Source organism: Erinaceus europaeus, chromosome X (assembly GCF_950295315.1).
Source record: "Erinaceus europaeus chromosome X, mEriEur2.1, whole genome shotgun sequence".
Lineage (NCBI taxonomy): Eukaryota > Metazoa > Chordata > Mammalia > Eulipotyphla > Erinaceidae > Erinaceus > Erinaceus europaeus.
This window is the reverse complement of record NC_080185.1, coordinates 41,529,887-41,543,191: the sequence shown is the minus strand read 5'-3', so window position 1 is coordinate 41,543,191 and position 13,305 is coordinate 41,529,887. Positions and strand designations below refer to the sequence as shown.

At 58.4% G+C, this 13,305-nt stretch overlaps 1 protein-coding gene across 1 annotated transcript; it reads right to left on the bottom strand.

Annotated features, from left to right (window-relative positions):
• Nucleotides 1-4,262: 4,262 nt before the first annotated feature.
• Nucleotides 4,263-11,455, bottom strand: LOC132535743 (homeobox protein ESX1-like). Its single transcript, XM_060182651.1, has 4 exons — nt 11,127-11,455; nt 9,201-9,320; nt 8,448-8,493; nt 4,263-5,348 (listed from the first exon to the last, which is right to left on the bottom strand). The coding sequence occupies exons 1-4, from the start codon at nt 11,453-11,455 to the stop codon at nt 4,377-4,379; spliced, it is 1,467 nt and encodes a 488-aa protein (XP_060038634.1). The 3' UTR covers nt 4,263-4,376.
• Nucleotides 11,456-13,305: the final 1,850 nt, after the last annotated feature.

The window sequence follows — 13,305 nt, the reverse complement described above, 5'->3', positions numbered from 1 at the left end:
ATCAGGACCCGGGGAGAGAGGAGGACAAACAGAGGGACATTTGGATGTAGTAATAGGTGTAGGTGTGACTTGGAAAGGAAAAGAAGATGACACCATAGAAAAATGGATAAAGGGGGTCGGTGGCTTAAGCGTACATGGCGCCAAGCGTACGGACTGGCCTAAGGATCCCAGTTAGAGTCCCCGGCTCCCCACCTGCATGGGGGTCGCCTGACAAGCGGCGAAGGAGGTCTGCAGGTGTCTATTTTTTTCTCCCCCCCTCTGTCTCCCCTCCTTTCTCAATTTCTCTCTGTCCTATCCAACAACAACAACATCAATTGCAACAGTAACAATAACAGCAACAACAAGGGCAACAAAAAATGGGAATAAATGGCCTCCAGTAGAGTGGGTTCGTGGTGCAGGCACCAATCCCCAGCAATAACCCTGGAGGCAAAAAAAGGGAAAAATGGACGATTATTTACAAATATAGAAGATAGTTATAGAAATTATCCCTCCCAGAGGGATAAAGAATAAGAAAATTATCAAGGGAGGGGATGGCATAAGGAATTCTGGTGGTGGGAACTGTGTGGATTTGCACCCCTGTTTTGTTGTAACTTTATAAATCAATATTAAATCACTAATAACTTTTAAAATAAAGGAAGTGAAGGCAGGAACTACTTAGGAAAAGATATATATATATATATATATATATATATATATATATATATATATTCAATCCATATCTGTGACCTGGGGAAAACTACTGCAGTTTCCTATGAAGGGGATGGGGACACAGAGCCTGAGTGGTGGGAATGGTGTGGGATTATACTACTATGTTATAATATTGTATAATGGTCCTTTTGGTCACTACCAGGTCACCCCATCATCTGGGCCTCTAGTCAGGGAATTCATGGATTCCAACATAGATATGATGGGTCTAGACCCCTAACAGATCCCTCTCTGTTGTCCCTTCAGAGAGTGGAGGAGTCCCTACCACTGTTGTTCTACATTGACACCATGGTCCTGGAGAGGCCCACAAGAGGTTTTGATGATGCTCCTGATGGAAATAACCAGAGATGGTGGAGAGAGGGATCTGGGTTAAGCGTACATGGCGCCAAGCGTATGGGACAATCCTGATTGTCAGGAGACAATCAAAGACCGTCTCAGCAGTGGGCATGCCGGGGCAGAGGTGCAATCATGGACGTTCCCCACTCGCAGCGGGCTTGTCAACAGCGCAGCCTGTCTGCTGTTATTGCAGGTGTTTTCTCTTATGGTAAACAGTGTACCACTGTTTCAATTTCTCCCCCCCCCCCCCCCGTGTGTGTGTGTGTGTGTTTCTACTGGGCAGTTATTTGAAAACAGCAACATGTACAAAGACAAGGTGTGTCTCCCTTCTCCTCCTACCCTGCTCCTTGCCCCTCACATTCCTCTTCTTATTTTGTTTTTAACTACACTCTGGTAGGACCTAGGCTTGGGTGTGTGTGATTTCACACTATTGGTCCAACTCATCACATGGTACTGAAGCTTACCCCACTGCCGTGCATTCTCACATGGTGTGCATGGCTTGAACCTGCTGTGCCCGCGTGGGCGCATACACACACACACACAGACGCACACACACACACACACAGACACAGAGAGAGAGAGAGACACACACTGACACAGACACACACACAGACACACAGTCACACACACAGAGAGACACACAGACACACAGACACACACACACACAGACACACACAGACACACACAGACACACACACACACACACACACACACACCCCGCAGAGTAGTACCAGGTGAGCTGACTCAGTGGCCCTACTGGCTTCTCTGAAATGGAGTGAGGATTCTGTGTCAAGGCTCAGGGACCTTCATTCCTGGCTTTATGCAGTGCTAAACTGAGAGGTGCCCTGTCAGTGTTCCCTGAATGGGGCTGGCTCCTTTGAGAGGTGCATTGGGACATGCCACTCATCTACTGAGAACAATGAAGTGACAGTTGTCATGTCATCTTGAAAAGAGCTTGAAGGAATCCTATTAAGTGAGTTAAACCAGAAAGAGAAAGCTGAGTATGGGATGATCTTACTCAAGGGCAGAACTTGAGAGACAAGAACAGAAAGGAGAAAAAGAAAGTAGAGCCTTCTGTTGCATTGCACCCCTGCAAAGGACTGGGGGGAGGAGGGGGAGGGAGAGGGGAGGGGACTTCAGATCCTGGGGAGTGTCAGGGAAGGCGGCCTAGGCTGGGGGACTAAGTGTTTTGCAGACACCTATCCTGCTGACAGGAGAAATTTTGCCCATGTGTCAACAACTTAATTTACTGTAAACCATTAACGCCCCCAACAGAAAGGGAGAGAAAGAAGCTTGGTGTCACACGTGTCCCACATGAGCCTGGAAAGACATGATGTGCTCTCCACCTTGTGTGTGTGTGTGTGTGTGTGTGTGTGTGTGTGTCCCCAAGGAGTGGGGAGGGGGGTGGCTTGAAGGGTTAGGAAAACGTGATCCTGGCCTTATGGGATCTTCCTCTTGTCTCCTGGAAGAGCGGGGAAAATCTTCAGAAAGGCTCCTGTCTCCATGTTCCCCTAGAGCAGGGAGGCCAGGAGCTGAGGGCATGGGGACAAGCAAGGGACAGCCTGGGGCCAGGTGTCCTGGAAACCCCGTGTGTGTCCCCTCTTGGGAAGGCCCCTGCAGAGTCTTCAGTGAAGCCTGAGCTCCCAGCAGGGGCCGGCTCAGTCCTGTCTGGAGTTTGGGGCTCTCTGAGGGGGAACCCCACTGCATGCATGTTAGGGGCAAGTGAGGGAGAAACCCCACCTGCCACACATGAATGGCCCTGAAGGATGCTGGGAGGACATTAACAGACATACATGAGCAGGAGCTCAGAGCTCACTGACTTGGTAGAGTCACCCCTTCTCCTGGACATGCCTCAAGTCCAACTGCTCCTTCTTCTATCTGGTGGAAGGCCACGGCATGCAGGTATGTGCACAGCAGACAGTGACGAAGGGGGCGTTGGGCAGTGGTGCACCCAGTTCAGTGCACGTATTACCTTGCTCAAGGACCCGGGTTCGTGCCCCCAATTCCCACCTGCAGGGGGAGGGAGGGGGGAACACTTCATGAGCAGAGAAGCAGGTCTGCAGGAGACTCACTGTCTCTCTCCCTATCACCCCTCCCCACTCAATGTCGTTGTGTCCTATCCCACAAAATAGAAAGGAGGTTAAAAAAAATAATAAATAAATAAATAAATAAATAAATAAATAAATAAAAAGGAGGGCAGGGGAGAATACGGGTCCAAAAAAGATGACAGTGGACCTAGTGGGGGTTGTATCGTGATATGGAAAACTGGCAAATGTTACGCATGTAGAAACTTATCGTATTGACTGTCGAATGCAAAACATTAATTCCCCAATAAAGAAATTAAAAAAATAAAATAAAAAGGAAAACGTGACCGTCGCGAGCAGTGGACTGGTCGTTCCGGCGCGGAGCCCCAAGCGGTAACCCTGGCGGCGTTCCAAAAAGACATAAGGATAGTTAGCCATCACCAGATGCTTCTGCAAGGCCATGCTGCCTCAGCACACATACACCAACCCCAGACCCACTAGAAACCGGAGAGGGCTGCGAAGCTGGGGCCCCTCACTCCTAAGGCCGACACACACCTACAACTTTCTTTTTTCCCCTGTGATGAATGGTGGGTTACAAGAGTGTAAGACTAGTGTCCAGTTCCACACCACACCCACTGCCAGTGTTCAGTGTCCCCACCCTCCCAGCTCCCAAAGACACCCACCAGAGTCGTGGCAAGTCTTCAAATGCTTTGCTGGCCTCTGATTTTGTTTTCAGGTTCCTGGGCATCAGTTCTCTAGATTCCGCACAGGAGTGAAAGTACCCGGTAGTTGTCTTCCACCTGTTTGTTTATCTTGCTAAGCATAATCGTGCGTATGTGTGTATCGTTCTTGTTCTTATCTCAGCTCTGTTTCCACAGACGCCCACCTCCCAGTACGTAATGTGACGGAGCCTCTCCGGAGTCGTTGCTGTGGACACTCATCAGCCACCCAACAGCAGAACTCAAAGGGGAGGGACCTGGAGCCTTTGCCCTGCGACAAGTCCAAGAGAGGGCCCGCTCCTGATGGGGACAGCTGGCACCGCATGGAGCAGCCCTCGGACTGCTGTGGGCAAGACGCTTCCCAGCGCGCCCACCCGCACCTCCCAGCGCGCCCACCCACACCTCCCAGGCCCACGGCCCACGGCCCACGGCCCACAGCCCACGGCCCACGCCCCAAGCCACACACCACACGCACCCGCAGAGTTTGTGCTTTATTTAAAGACACACAGTCTGGAAGGACACTGGCTGGCTGGCTGGCTGTGCTTTCTGGCACAGAATGTGGAGCAGGCTCTGGGCCTTGGTGGCAGCCAGGTCACGGAATCCTCCCTCTGTAGGGAGGGGCCATAGCAGCCCCGTTGCCAGTATAGTACCAGGAACTGGCTAGGGCAGCCAGGCAGCATGGAGGCAGAGGGGTTGGAAACACGGGCCCAGCAGCAAAGGGGGCCATGGGAGGAAGGAAGAGGGGCTGCCCTGCAGGAGGCAACACAGGAGGGTAGGGAGGGAGGCCTGGAGGGTTGGCCTGAGGTGGGTAGAGGGGAGGGTAGGGAGGAAGGAAGGGCGGGGGGAAGCCAGCAGCATTGCGAGGAGGAACTGGAGCAGCCACTGGAGCATGGCCCACAGGAGGGCCCTGAGCGCCCACATGAGGAGGGCCCTGAGGAGCAAAAGGAGCCTGGAAGGGAGGATGGAAACAAGGAGCCACAGGGCCTGCATAGGGGGCATTTAGGCCGGGGCCCATGGGCACTGGAGGCCAGACCATCAGAGGCTGAGAGACCATACAGATCCAGAGGGGCTCCTGCCGCCCTGGGGCCTGGAGCTGGGCCTGGGCCTGGGGCTGGGGCAGGGCCAGAGGCTGAGGCTGGGCCAGGGGCTGCTGAAGCTGGGGCTGAGGCAAGGGCATGGCCAGGGGCAGAGCCAGGGGCTGGGCCAGAGGCTGGGCCAGGGGCTGGGCCAGGGGCTGGGCCAGGGGCTGGACCAGGGGCTGGGCCAGGGGCTGGACCAGGGGCTGGGCCAGGGGCTGGGCCAGGGGCTGGGCCAGGGGCTGGACCAGGGGCTGGACCAGGGGATGGGCCAGGGGCTGGACCAGGGGCTGGACCAGGGGCTGGGCCAGGGGCTGGGCCATGGGTTGGGCCAGGGGTTGGGCCTGCGCCTGGGCCAGGGGCTGGTGTCTCTGGTTCTGGTTGTAGATGGCTGCCCTGTTCTGAGCCCTGTGCTGGTTGCGGTGGGCTCTCAGCTGCAGCACCCTCTGGCGTCTTCTCCACTTGACTCTCCTGTTCTTAAACCACACCTGGCCAGGGAGAGGGGCAAGTCAGTGCCTGGAGCTGGACCCTGAGGGAGCCCCAGCAGGGTGCTGTCAGTGCCCCTGTGTCCAGAGTTGTGTGCTGGGGAGGGGCGCTCCTTCGACCAAGGGTTTGGGAGGTGGGAGGGGGACGCAGTTCACCTGTGAGGCCAGGATGCTCACAGGTGAAACCAGGACCGGCGTCCGGGGCTGCAGCTCAGCCAGGGAAGGTGCTGGTGTTCAAGCCTGAGACCTACCGGCTCCGTCCCTGGCACCAGCTGATGCCTCAGACCAGCAGGCCCCTCAGTGACACTGGCCAGGTGCTCCCCTCCCCTCGAGTATCCACTCCCCCAACCCCCCCCCCGCCCCCCAAACACACACACACACACACACACACACACACACACACACACACACACACACACACACCAGGCCTGCAGAGCTGCCAGTCGCCCCCACCCCGGCACTCCGCTCTGCCTGCTCTCTCTTGTCCTCTCATGTCTGGTTTCCTCTCCGTTTTCTCTCCTTTTCTGTCTTCATCTCCTTCAAAGCTTTGTGCGCCAACAATGGCTTATTAGCTTTCACTGCCTGAGAAAATGGACCACTACGGCTAGACTTTAAGGAGCTCTTGCTGTGGGAGAGACTCAAAGAAGAGGGGCCGGGTGGTGGTGCACCTGGTTGAGTGCACATGTTACAATGCGCCAGGACCTGGGTTTTTGCCCCCAGTGGCCACCTGCAGGGGGACACTTTTGAGAGTGGTGAGGCAGTGCTGCAGGTCTCTCTCCCCCCCCCTCATTATTTTTATTTATTTATTGCATTGAGACAACCAGAAATGAAGGGGGGGGGGGAAGAGAGAGAGAGGAGTAGAGAGAGACAGAGAGACATGCAACAGTGTTTCACCACTTGCCAAGCCTTCCACCTGCAGATGGGGACTGGGGGCTAGAACCCAGGTCCTTGCACACTGTAAAATATGTGCTCATCCAGATGTGCCACCACCTGGCCCCCCATCTCTCTCTGTCATCCCCTTCTCTCTTGATTTCTGGCTGTGTCTACCCCGTAACAAATAAAGATAATAATACAGGAATCGGGCGGGGGTGGAGGCTTCAGGTCCTGGAACGAATGTGACGGCAGAGAACAACCTAGCGAGAGTTGAATTGTTATGTGAAAAATGGAGAGAAATGTTACCCACGTAGAAACGACTGTATTTTCCTGCTCCCTGTGAACCATTAATCTTCCAGTAAAGAAACTCAGAAGAAAAAAAAAAAAAAAAGATCAAAGAGGGTGCAGAACATCAGAGAACTGCTGGCCCGTGGCATCAGCTGGTGCCGGGGCGGAGCCTGTGGGTCGCAGGCATGAACGCCATGGCCTTCACTGGCTGAGCTGCTGCCCCAGACGCCAGTTGTGGTTCCAACTGTGAGCACCCGCAGGGACCACCATCACCCTTCACACAGCACCCCTTCCTGATGGCACCCTGGCCAGGGAGAAGACCAGCCTCGGGTGTCAGGCACTGCCAGGAGAGTGCACCCCGCACCTCTGACGGCTGGCTCTCCGGGGACTTGGCGCCGTCCTCCCGGGCCTGTGGACACTCTAGGCTGTGCAGTGAGTGCCCCTGGAGCCAGGGCGCTGGCCGGAGCACTGTACCTCCGCGCAGCAGAAGCTGGGTTCAATCCCCTGCATCGCCTGTGCCGGAATGAAGCTCTGCCGGGCTCTCTCGCGCTCTCTCTCTCTCTCTCTCTCTCTCTCTCCCTCTCCCTCTCCCTCTCCCTCTCCCTCTCCCTCTCCCTCTCCCTCTCCCTCTCTCTCTCTCCCTCCCTCCCTCTCTCTCTCTCTCTCTCTCACCCACTCTCCCACACCTCATCTCTTAGTCTAAGGAATCAATCAGTCTCCGGGGGTTTGTCGGTTTGCCTGTTTTTGTCTTTTGCCTCCACAATCGCAGACGATCGCAGGAGCTCCGTGCCTGCACTAGGAATCCTGCACTGCTCCTGGAGGCTACTGTTTCCCTTTTGTTTTCCTTACTGTTGCCCTCGTGCTTTATCCTGGTTCTTACTATCATTTCTATTATTGCCGTCGTTGTTGTTGGACGGGACTGAGAGAAATGGAGAGAGGAGGAGAAGACAGAGAGGGGGAGAGAAAGATAGACACCTGCAGACCTGCTTCGCCACACGCCCGTGAAGCGACCGCCCTGCAGCTGGGAGCCTGGGGCTCGAACCACATCCTGACGCTGGTCCTTGTGCTTCGGGCCACCTGAGCTTTACCTGCTGCACTACCGCCCAACCCACCGCTGCCCCCGCCCCCACCCCCCCCCACCCCCTTCCCCGCCCCAGTCTGCTTTTTAAAGGAAAGCAAAGGCACCATTCTTCCCGGGCATGCTGTCTACCTGGAGCAGAACACGTGTCTTCCCGTTGGCTTACTGCCTTTGATCTTCACCTTCTGCGACACGTTTCCACAGACAGACAGCCCCCCACTGCCCCCAGAAACCTCAGCCCACCACGTGCCATGTTCTCAAGTCAGAACATCAAAGAATCCCACCAGCAGTGCTCAGTCTGCTGCTCTGGATTCCACGTTAGCACACGCACACACGCACACGGGCACACGGGCACACGGGCACACGGGCACACGGGCAGGACAGCCACGCCCCGGGACTCTGCTCCTCCACCGCCCCCGCAGGCTGGGCTCCACACAGCCGGGCTCCTGCTCTGCTGTTTGCTGCCGGGGCACCTCCTCCCCTGCGGGTCCGAGTCACAGTGGAGGAACCTCAGCTGGCCTCTGCGTCCACTGAGCCCGCATTCACCCCGGCCCCTCGGAGCCCCAGTTGCAAGAATTGCCAGTCAAGACAGAGTCCCCACATGACTCCACGAATGCCTGGACCCCTCTGAAGACAGACAGGCAGACAGACTTGGACGGAGCCAGAGAAGACTGAAGGGCACAGAGGTGTGGCCGCACTGGGCTCCAGAGGCCCTCCAGCTGCAGGCATGCTTCCCAGACGAGGAAAGACAGCAGAGATAGTGGTTGAGGCCGCAGGGACAGAGCAGCCCTGACACAGCCCTGGGGGTGAGGTTGGGGGTGGGGGGCTGGACAGGCACCTCCTGTCCGGCCAGACTCACTGACCGTCACTTTGGAGATAGACACTTCCATGCGTCTCGAGAGGTCCCATCTGTGGAGAAATGGGGAGGCGGGGAGAGGGGGGCACATTGGTCATGTGGTCTGTGTCTGAATGGAAACACACAGTGCGCACCTCACACTGTCTTCACTCCTTCCACGTTCCCACCCCCACGTGAGTCGTTACCACCGCGTGAGGCCGAAAGCAAACAAACACTAGTGATAACGATGTCGATAGAACCCCCTACGCACGCACGGATGGGCAGAGATGGAAAGTTGGCGAGACCCAGGCCTGCACCAGCTCGCACGAGGCCCCAGGTCTGGCTCCCACAGAAAGTTCTCCCTTTCAATTTCACACTGGGGTCTGGAGCTCGGCGGCTGACCCACCTCCCTGGCCAGCTTTCATGACATGACTATGGGAGAGGCAGCACAGTGGCCCCCCACCCCCCACCCCCCAGATGCCCCCCATCTCCCGAGCCGCACCTGTGGGCACGGAGGGGCCCAGCCCAGGGCCCTGTTCAGAGGTCAGCGGCCCCGCCCTGAGCCTCCTCCCTCCGGGGCCCGGAAGCTCGTTTTCACAGACATGGACGGAGCCCACACGTGGCCCTGAAGGCCCGAGGCGGGGCTGCAGGACACGCTGGCCCCTCTGCGGTCACCGCGGTGCAGAGACCCGGCTTGTGCTGGTGGGTCGGCCCCCGGGGCTGTGTGTGGGGAGCCCGGGGCGCCCCCTCCCCGACTTGCGGTGGGGCTCGGGGTGCTCACCGCAGCATAGAGCTGGGGTAGTGGTTGTGCTGGAAAATGCGCTCCAGCTCCTCCAGCTGCTGGGCGTTGAAGTTGGGACGGCGGGGCCCCTCGGCCTGCTCCTCTGATGCTGGGCCCTGACTGGGTGGCCTGTCGCACCCCTCCTGCCCCTCCTCCTGCTCCGGTTGCTCCTCCTCCTCCTCCTCCCGCTCCTCTTCTTCCTCCTCCTCCTCCTCCTCCTCTTCCTCCTCTTCCTCTTCCTCCGGCAGGCCCTCCTGGCCTTCCTGGCTGCTGCTGCTGCCACCGCTGCCTCCTCCTCCTCCTCCGTCTTCTTCCTCATAGTCCCGGGAGCCTGCAGAGGAGCACAGTCAGAGAGGGATGTGTGGGGATGGGGGACGACCATGACGGTGACGAGGAGGGGACGACGGGGAGAAGGAGAGAAGCGTGAGAGCTCGAAGAAGACTGCGTGGAGGAGGAGGAGGAGGAGGAGGAGGAGGAGGAGGTGGTGGTGGCGGCTGAGGGAGAGGAGGAAGAGATGAAAGAGAAAGAGGAGGCGAGTGTGGTCTGGGTGGGAGGAGGGGGGAAGAAGAGGAGGATCACGTGGAGGACAGGGACTACTGGGGGGGAGGAACACAGGGACGACGTGGAGTTGGGGGCCATATGGGCGGGAAGCCTAGAGTATAAGTCGGGGGAGAGGGAGGAAGAGGAGGAGGGGGCGGAGGGGGAGCAGGAGTGGAAAGAGGAGGGCACAGTCAGCAGGATTGTGGGGAAGAGGAGGGGAAGAAGGAGTAAGGTGAGAGGAGGAGAAATGGCGGGTAAGGAGGAGCAGGAGGACTGTGAGGAAAGAAAGAATGGGAGATGGATGGCGATGTGGAGGTAGGGAGAGAGATGGAGGAGGAAAGGGAGGAGCAAAGGGAAGAGGAAGAACAAGAGGAAGAGAGGGGGGAGGAGGGAGGAGGGAGAGGAAGAGGAAGGGGGACTGGAAGAGGGGGAGGAAGAGCAGAGGGAGGAGTACGACGACGAGGAGGAGAGTTAGGAGTCCAAAGAAGACTGTGTGGAGGAGGAGGGGGCTGAGGGAGAGGAGGAAGAGATACAAGAGAAAGAGGAGGTGAGTGTGGTCTGGGCCGGAATCCCGGAGGACCGGGAGGGTGACGGGAGGAGGGGGCACCTTCTGGGCCACGGAGGAGGAGGAGGAGGAGGAGGAGGAGGAGGAGGAGGAGGACGAGGAGGAGGAGGAGGAAAAACAGTAGGGGGCGACAGACAGTGAGGAGACGGGGTGGGGGGCAGAAGAGAGGGGGGGAGGAGGAGGAGGGGGGAGGAGGAGGAGGAGAGGGGGGAGGAGGACGCGAGGGAAGAGTTAGCAGAGGGCACTGGGAAGAGGAGGAGGAGAGAGGGGACGGGTAGGGTAGGACAAGGGGGAGGAGAGAGGGGACGGGTAGGGTAGGACAAGGGGGAGGAGAGAGGGGACGGGTCTGACGAGGGGGAGGAGAGAAGGGACGGGTCTGACGAGGGGGAGGAGAGAAGGGACGGGTCTGACGAGGGGGAGGAGAGAGGGAACGGGTAGGGTAGGACAAGGGGGAGGAGAGAGGGGACGGGTAGGGTAGGACAAGGGGGAGGAGAGAGGGGACGGGTAGGGTAGGACGAGGGGGAGGAGAGAGGGGACGGGTCTGACGAGGGGGAGGAGAGAGGGGACGGGTCTGACGAGGGGGAGGAGAGAGGGGACGGGTAGGGTAGGACGAGGGGGAGGAGAGAGGGGACGGGTCTGATGAGGGGGAGCGAAGGGCAGAGGAGGGTGCTCAGGCAGCCCCGGAGCACAGCGTCGTGTGCTCGACAGCGGGCTTCCCGGAGGAGGCAGGCAGAGGCCGTGTGCTCTGACCCTGACGACGCCCCGGCTGCTCCAGCAGCTCCGGCTCCAGCTCCGGCTCCGGCTCCGGCTCCGGCTCCGGCTCCGGCTCCGGCTCCGGCTCGGGATCGGGCTCGGGCTCGGGATCGGGCTCGGGCTCCTGGTCGATGTCCGCGGTGACCCCACCACGTGTGTGGGCGCCTGGCTCCCCAGCGCCGTCCGGCTGGTGGTCGCGGCCTAGGCCCGGCGGGCGGTCTGGCGGAGGCGGCTCCGGGCCCTGGGACATCTCGACCGTCCTCGAGGCCACCGAGGGGAAGGTGGTCGGCAAGGACATCGGGAGGGCGGTCGGAGTGTCGGTCTGGCGCTGGGTCGGGGGGCCCCAGAAGCTTAAGCGCCGGGTCCCGGGGCCGCCGGGCGACGGGGCCTGAGCCATGGCGGCCTCTGCCCTCAGGCGTCGAACGCGGCTGGGGCTAGGGCCTCACTGCGCATGCGCAGCCCCTGCAACGGCAGTGTTCGGGAGGGGGCGGGGGGGGCCTCAGGGAGGCGCGAGACAGCGCATGGCCCGCGGTGGTCGGGAGGGGGCGGGGGGGGGGGGCCTCAGGGAGGCGCGAGATGGAGCATGGCCGGGGCGCTGGAGGACCTACGTTCAAGGACCCAGGTCACCACAAGGGAGCGCTTCGGTGCCCTGGCACAGGAGGGAAGCTTCTTGAGGCGTGCAGAGGTGCTGCCGTCTCTCTCCTCTCCATCTCTCTCTCTCGCCCTCATGCTCTCTCCCCCTCTCCTTTTCTCTCTCATAGAATACAGATAGAAAACAGATTGCTGATCAGGGTAAGGTTCTAGGCTCTCTTTATCAACTTATTTATTTATGTAGTTTTGTTTATTTGTTTTCCGTTTTACGAGATAAATAGAGAAAGAGATGAGAGCACTCAACTCTGACTTCTGGTAGTGCAGTGCATTAAACCCGGGGCCTCTCTTCCAGTCTCAATCTAGAAGAAAATAAGGGGCGAGGAAAGACCTGCCAGAGTAGTGGAGCCGTGCAAGGTCTGACCCCCTGCTACATCCAGGCGGGTCACCTTGAGCTAGCGGGTGACAGGTGTGGCAGATGGCGGGTCTCATGCTATGGAAGCAGGACCTGAGCGACCATCCGGTCCACAGGCGCCCCTCCTTTCTCTGCTTGTGCGTGTCCCACAGCCTCTTGGCCTCTGCCCATGGCCCCGCTCCCAGCTCACTGTACCCCCGTCCGAGGACCACTCCAAGCCTGTGGGGACCCTCTCCGATGCCGCCCCCTCCCGTGGACCTCAGCTTCCTCCTCGGGTACCAGTGTGAGATGACCCTAAGCAAAACTGGATGTCTCACTGAACCTCACTTTTCGAATTGCAAAAACAGGCAATTGTAACCATTAGCATCTTTGCTACCAGAGACTATCTCACAGAATTCTATTTATTATTTTACTTTTATTAGGCGTGGTACCGCGTGGTACATCTGCTCAGCGGCCTTCCCGAGGTCCATTTCCCATTCTTTGAGTGAAACAGGATGGAAGGGGAGAGATGGGGAGAGAGTGCGAGAGAAACTGCACAGCATTGTATCACCCCTGGGGCTAGCTGTAGTGCTGTCCATGGTGCTGCCAGCATTCTTTTTCCTTTTATGCCTCTCTGCCTAATTTCGCTTAGAATAATAGTCCGTTAGAATGACCCATCTCATTGGAAAGAGCAGGATTTCTTCTTTCTGGTGGCTCCTTGTTTCCATCCTCCCTTCCAGGCTCCTTTTGCTCCTCAGGGCCCTCCTCATGTGGGCGCTCAGGGCCCTCCTGTGGGCCATGCTCCAGTGGCTGCTCCAGTTCCTCCTCGCAATGCTGCTGGCTTCCCCCCGCCCTTCCTTCCTCCCTATCCTCCCCTCTACCCACCTCAGGCCAACCCTCCAGGCCTCCCTCCCTACCCTCCTGTGTTGCCTCCTGCAGGGCAGCCCCTCTTCCTTCCTCCCATGGCCCCCTTTGCTGCTGGGCCCGTGTTTCCAACCCCTCTGCCTCCATGCTGCCTGGCTGCCCTAGCCAGTTCCTGGTACTATACTGGCAACGGGGCTGCTATGGCCCCTCCCTACAGAGGGAGGATTCCGTGACCTGGCTGCCACCAAGGCCCAGAGCCTGCTCCACATTCTGTGCCAGAAAGCACAGCCAGCCAGCCAGCCAGTGTCCTTCCAGACTGTGTGTCTTTAAATAAAGCACAAACTCTGCGGGTGCGTGTGGTGTGTGGCTTGGGGCGTGGGCCGTGGGCTGTGGGCCGTGGG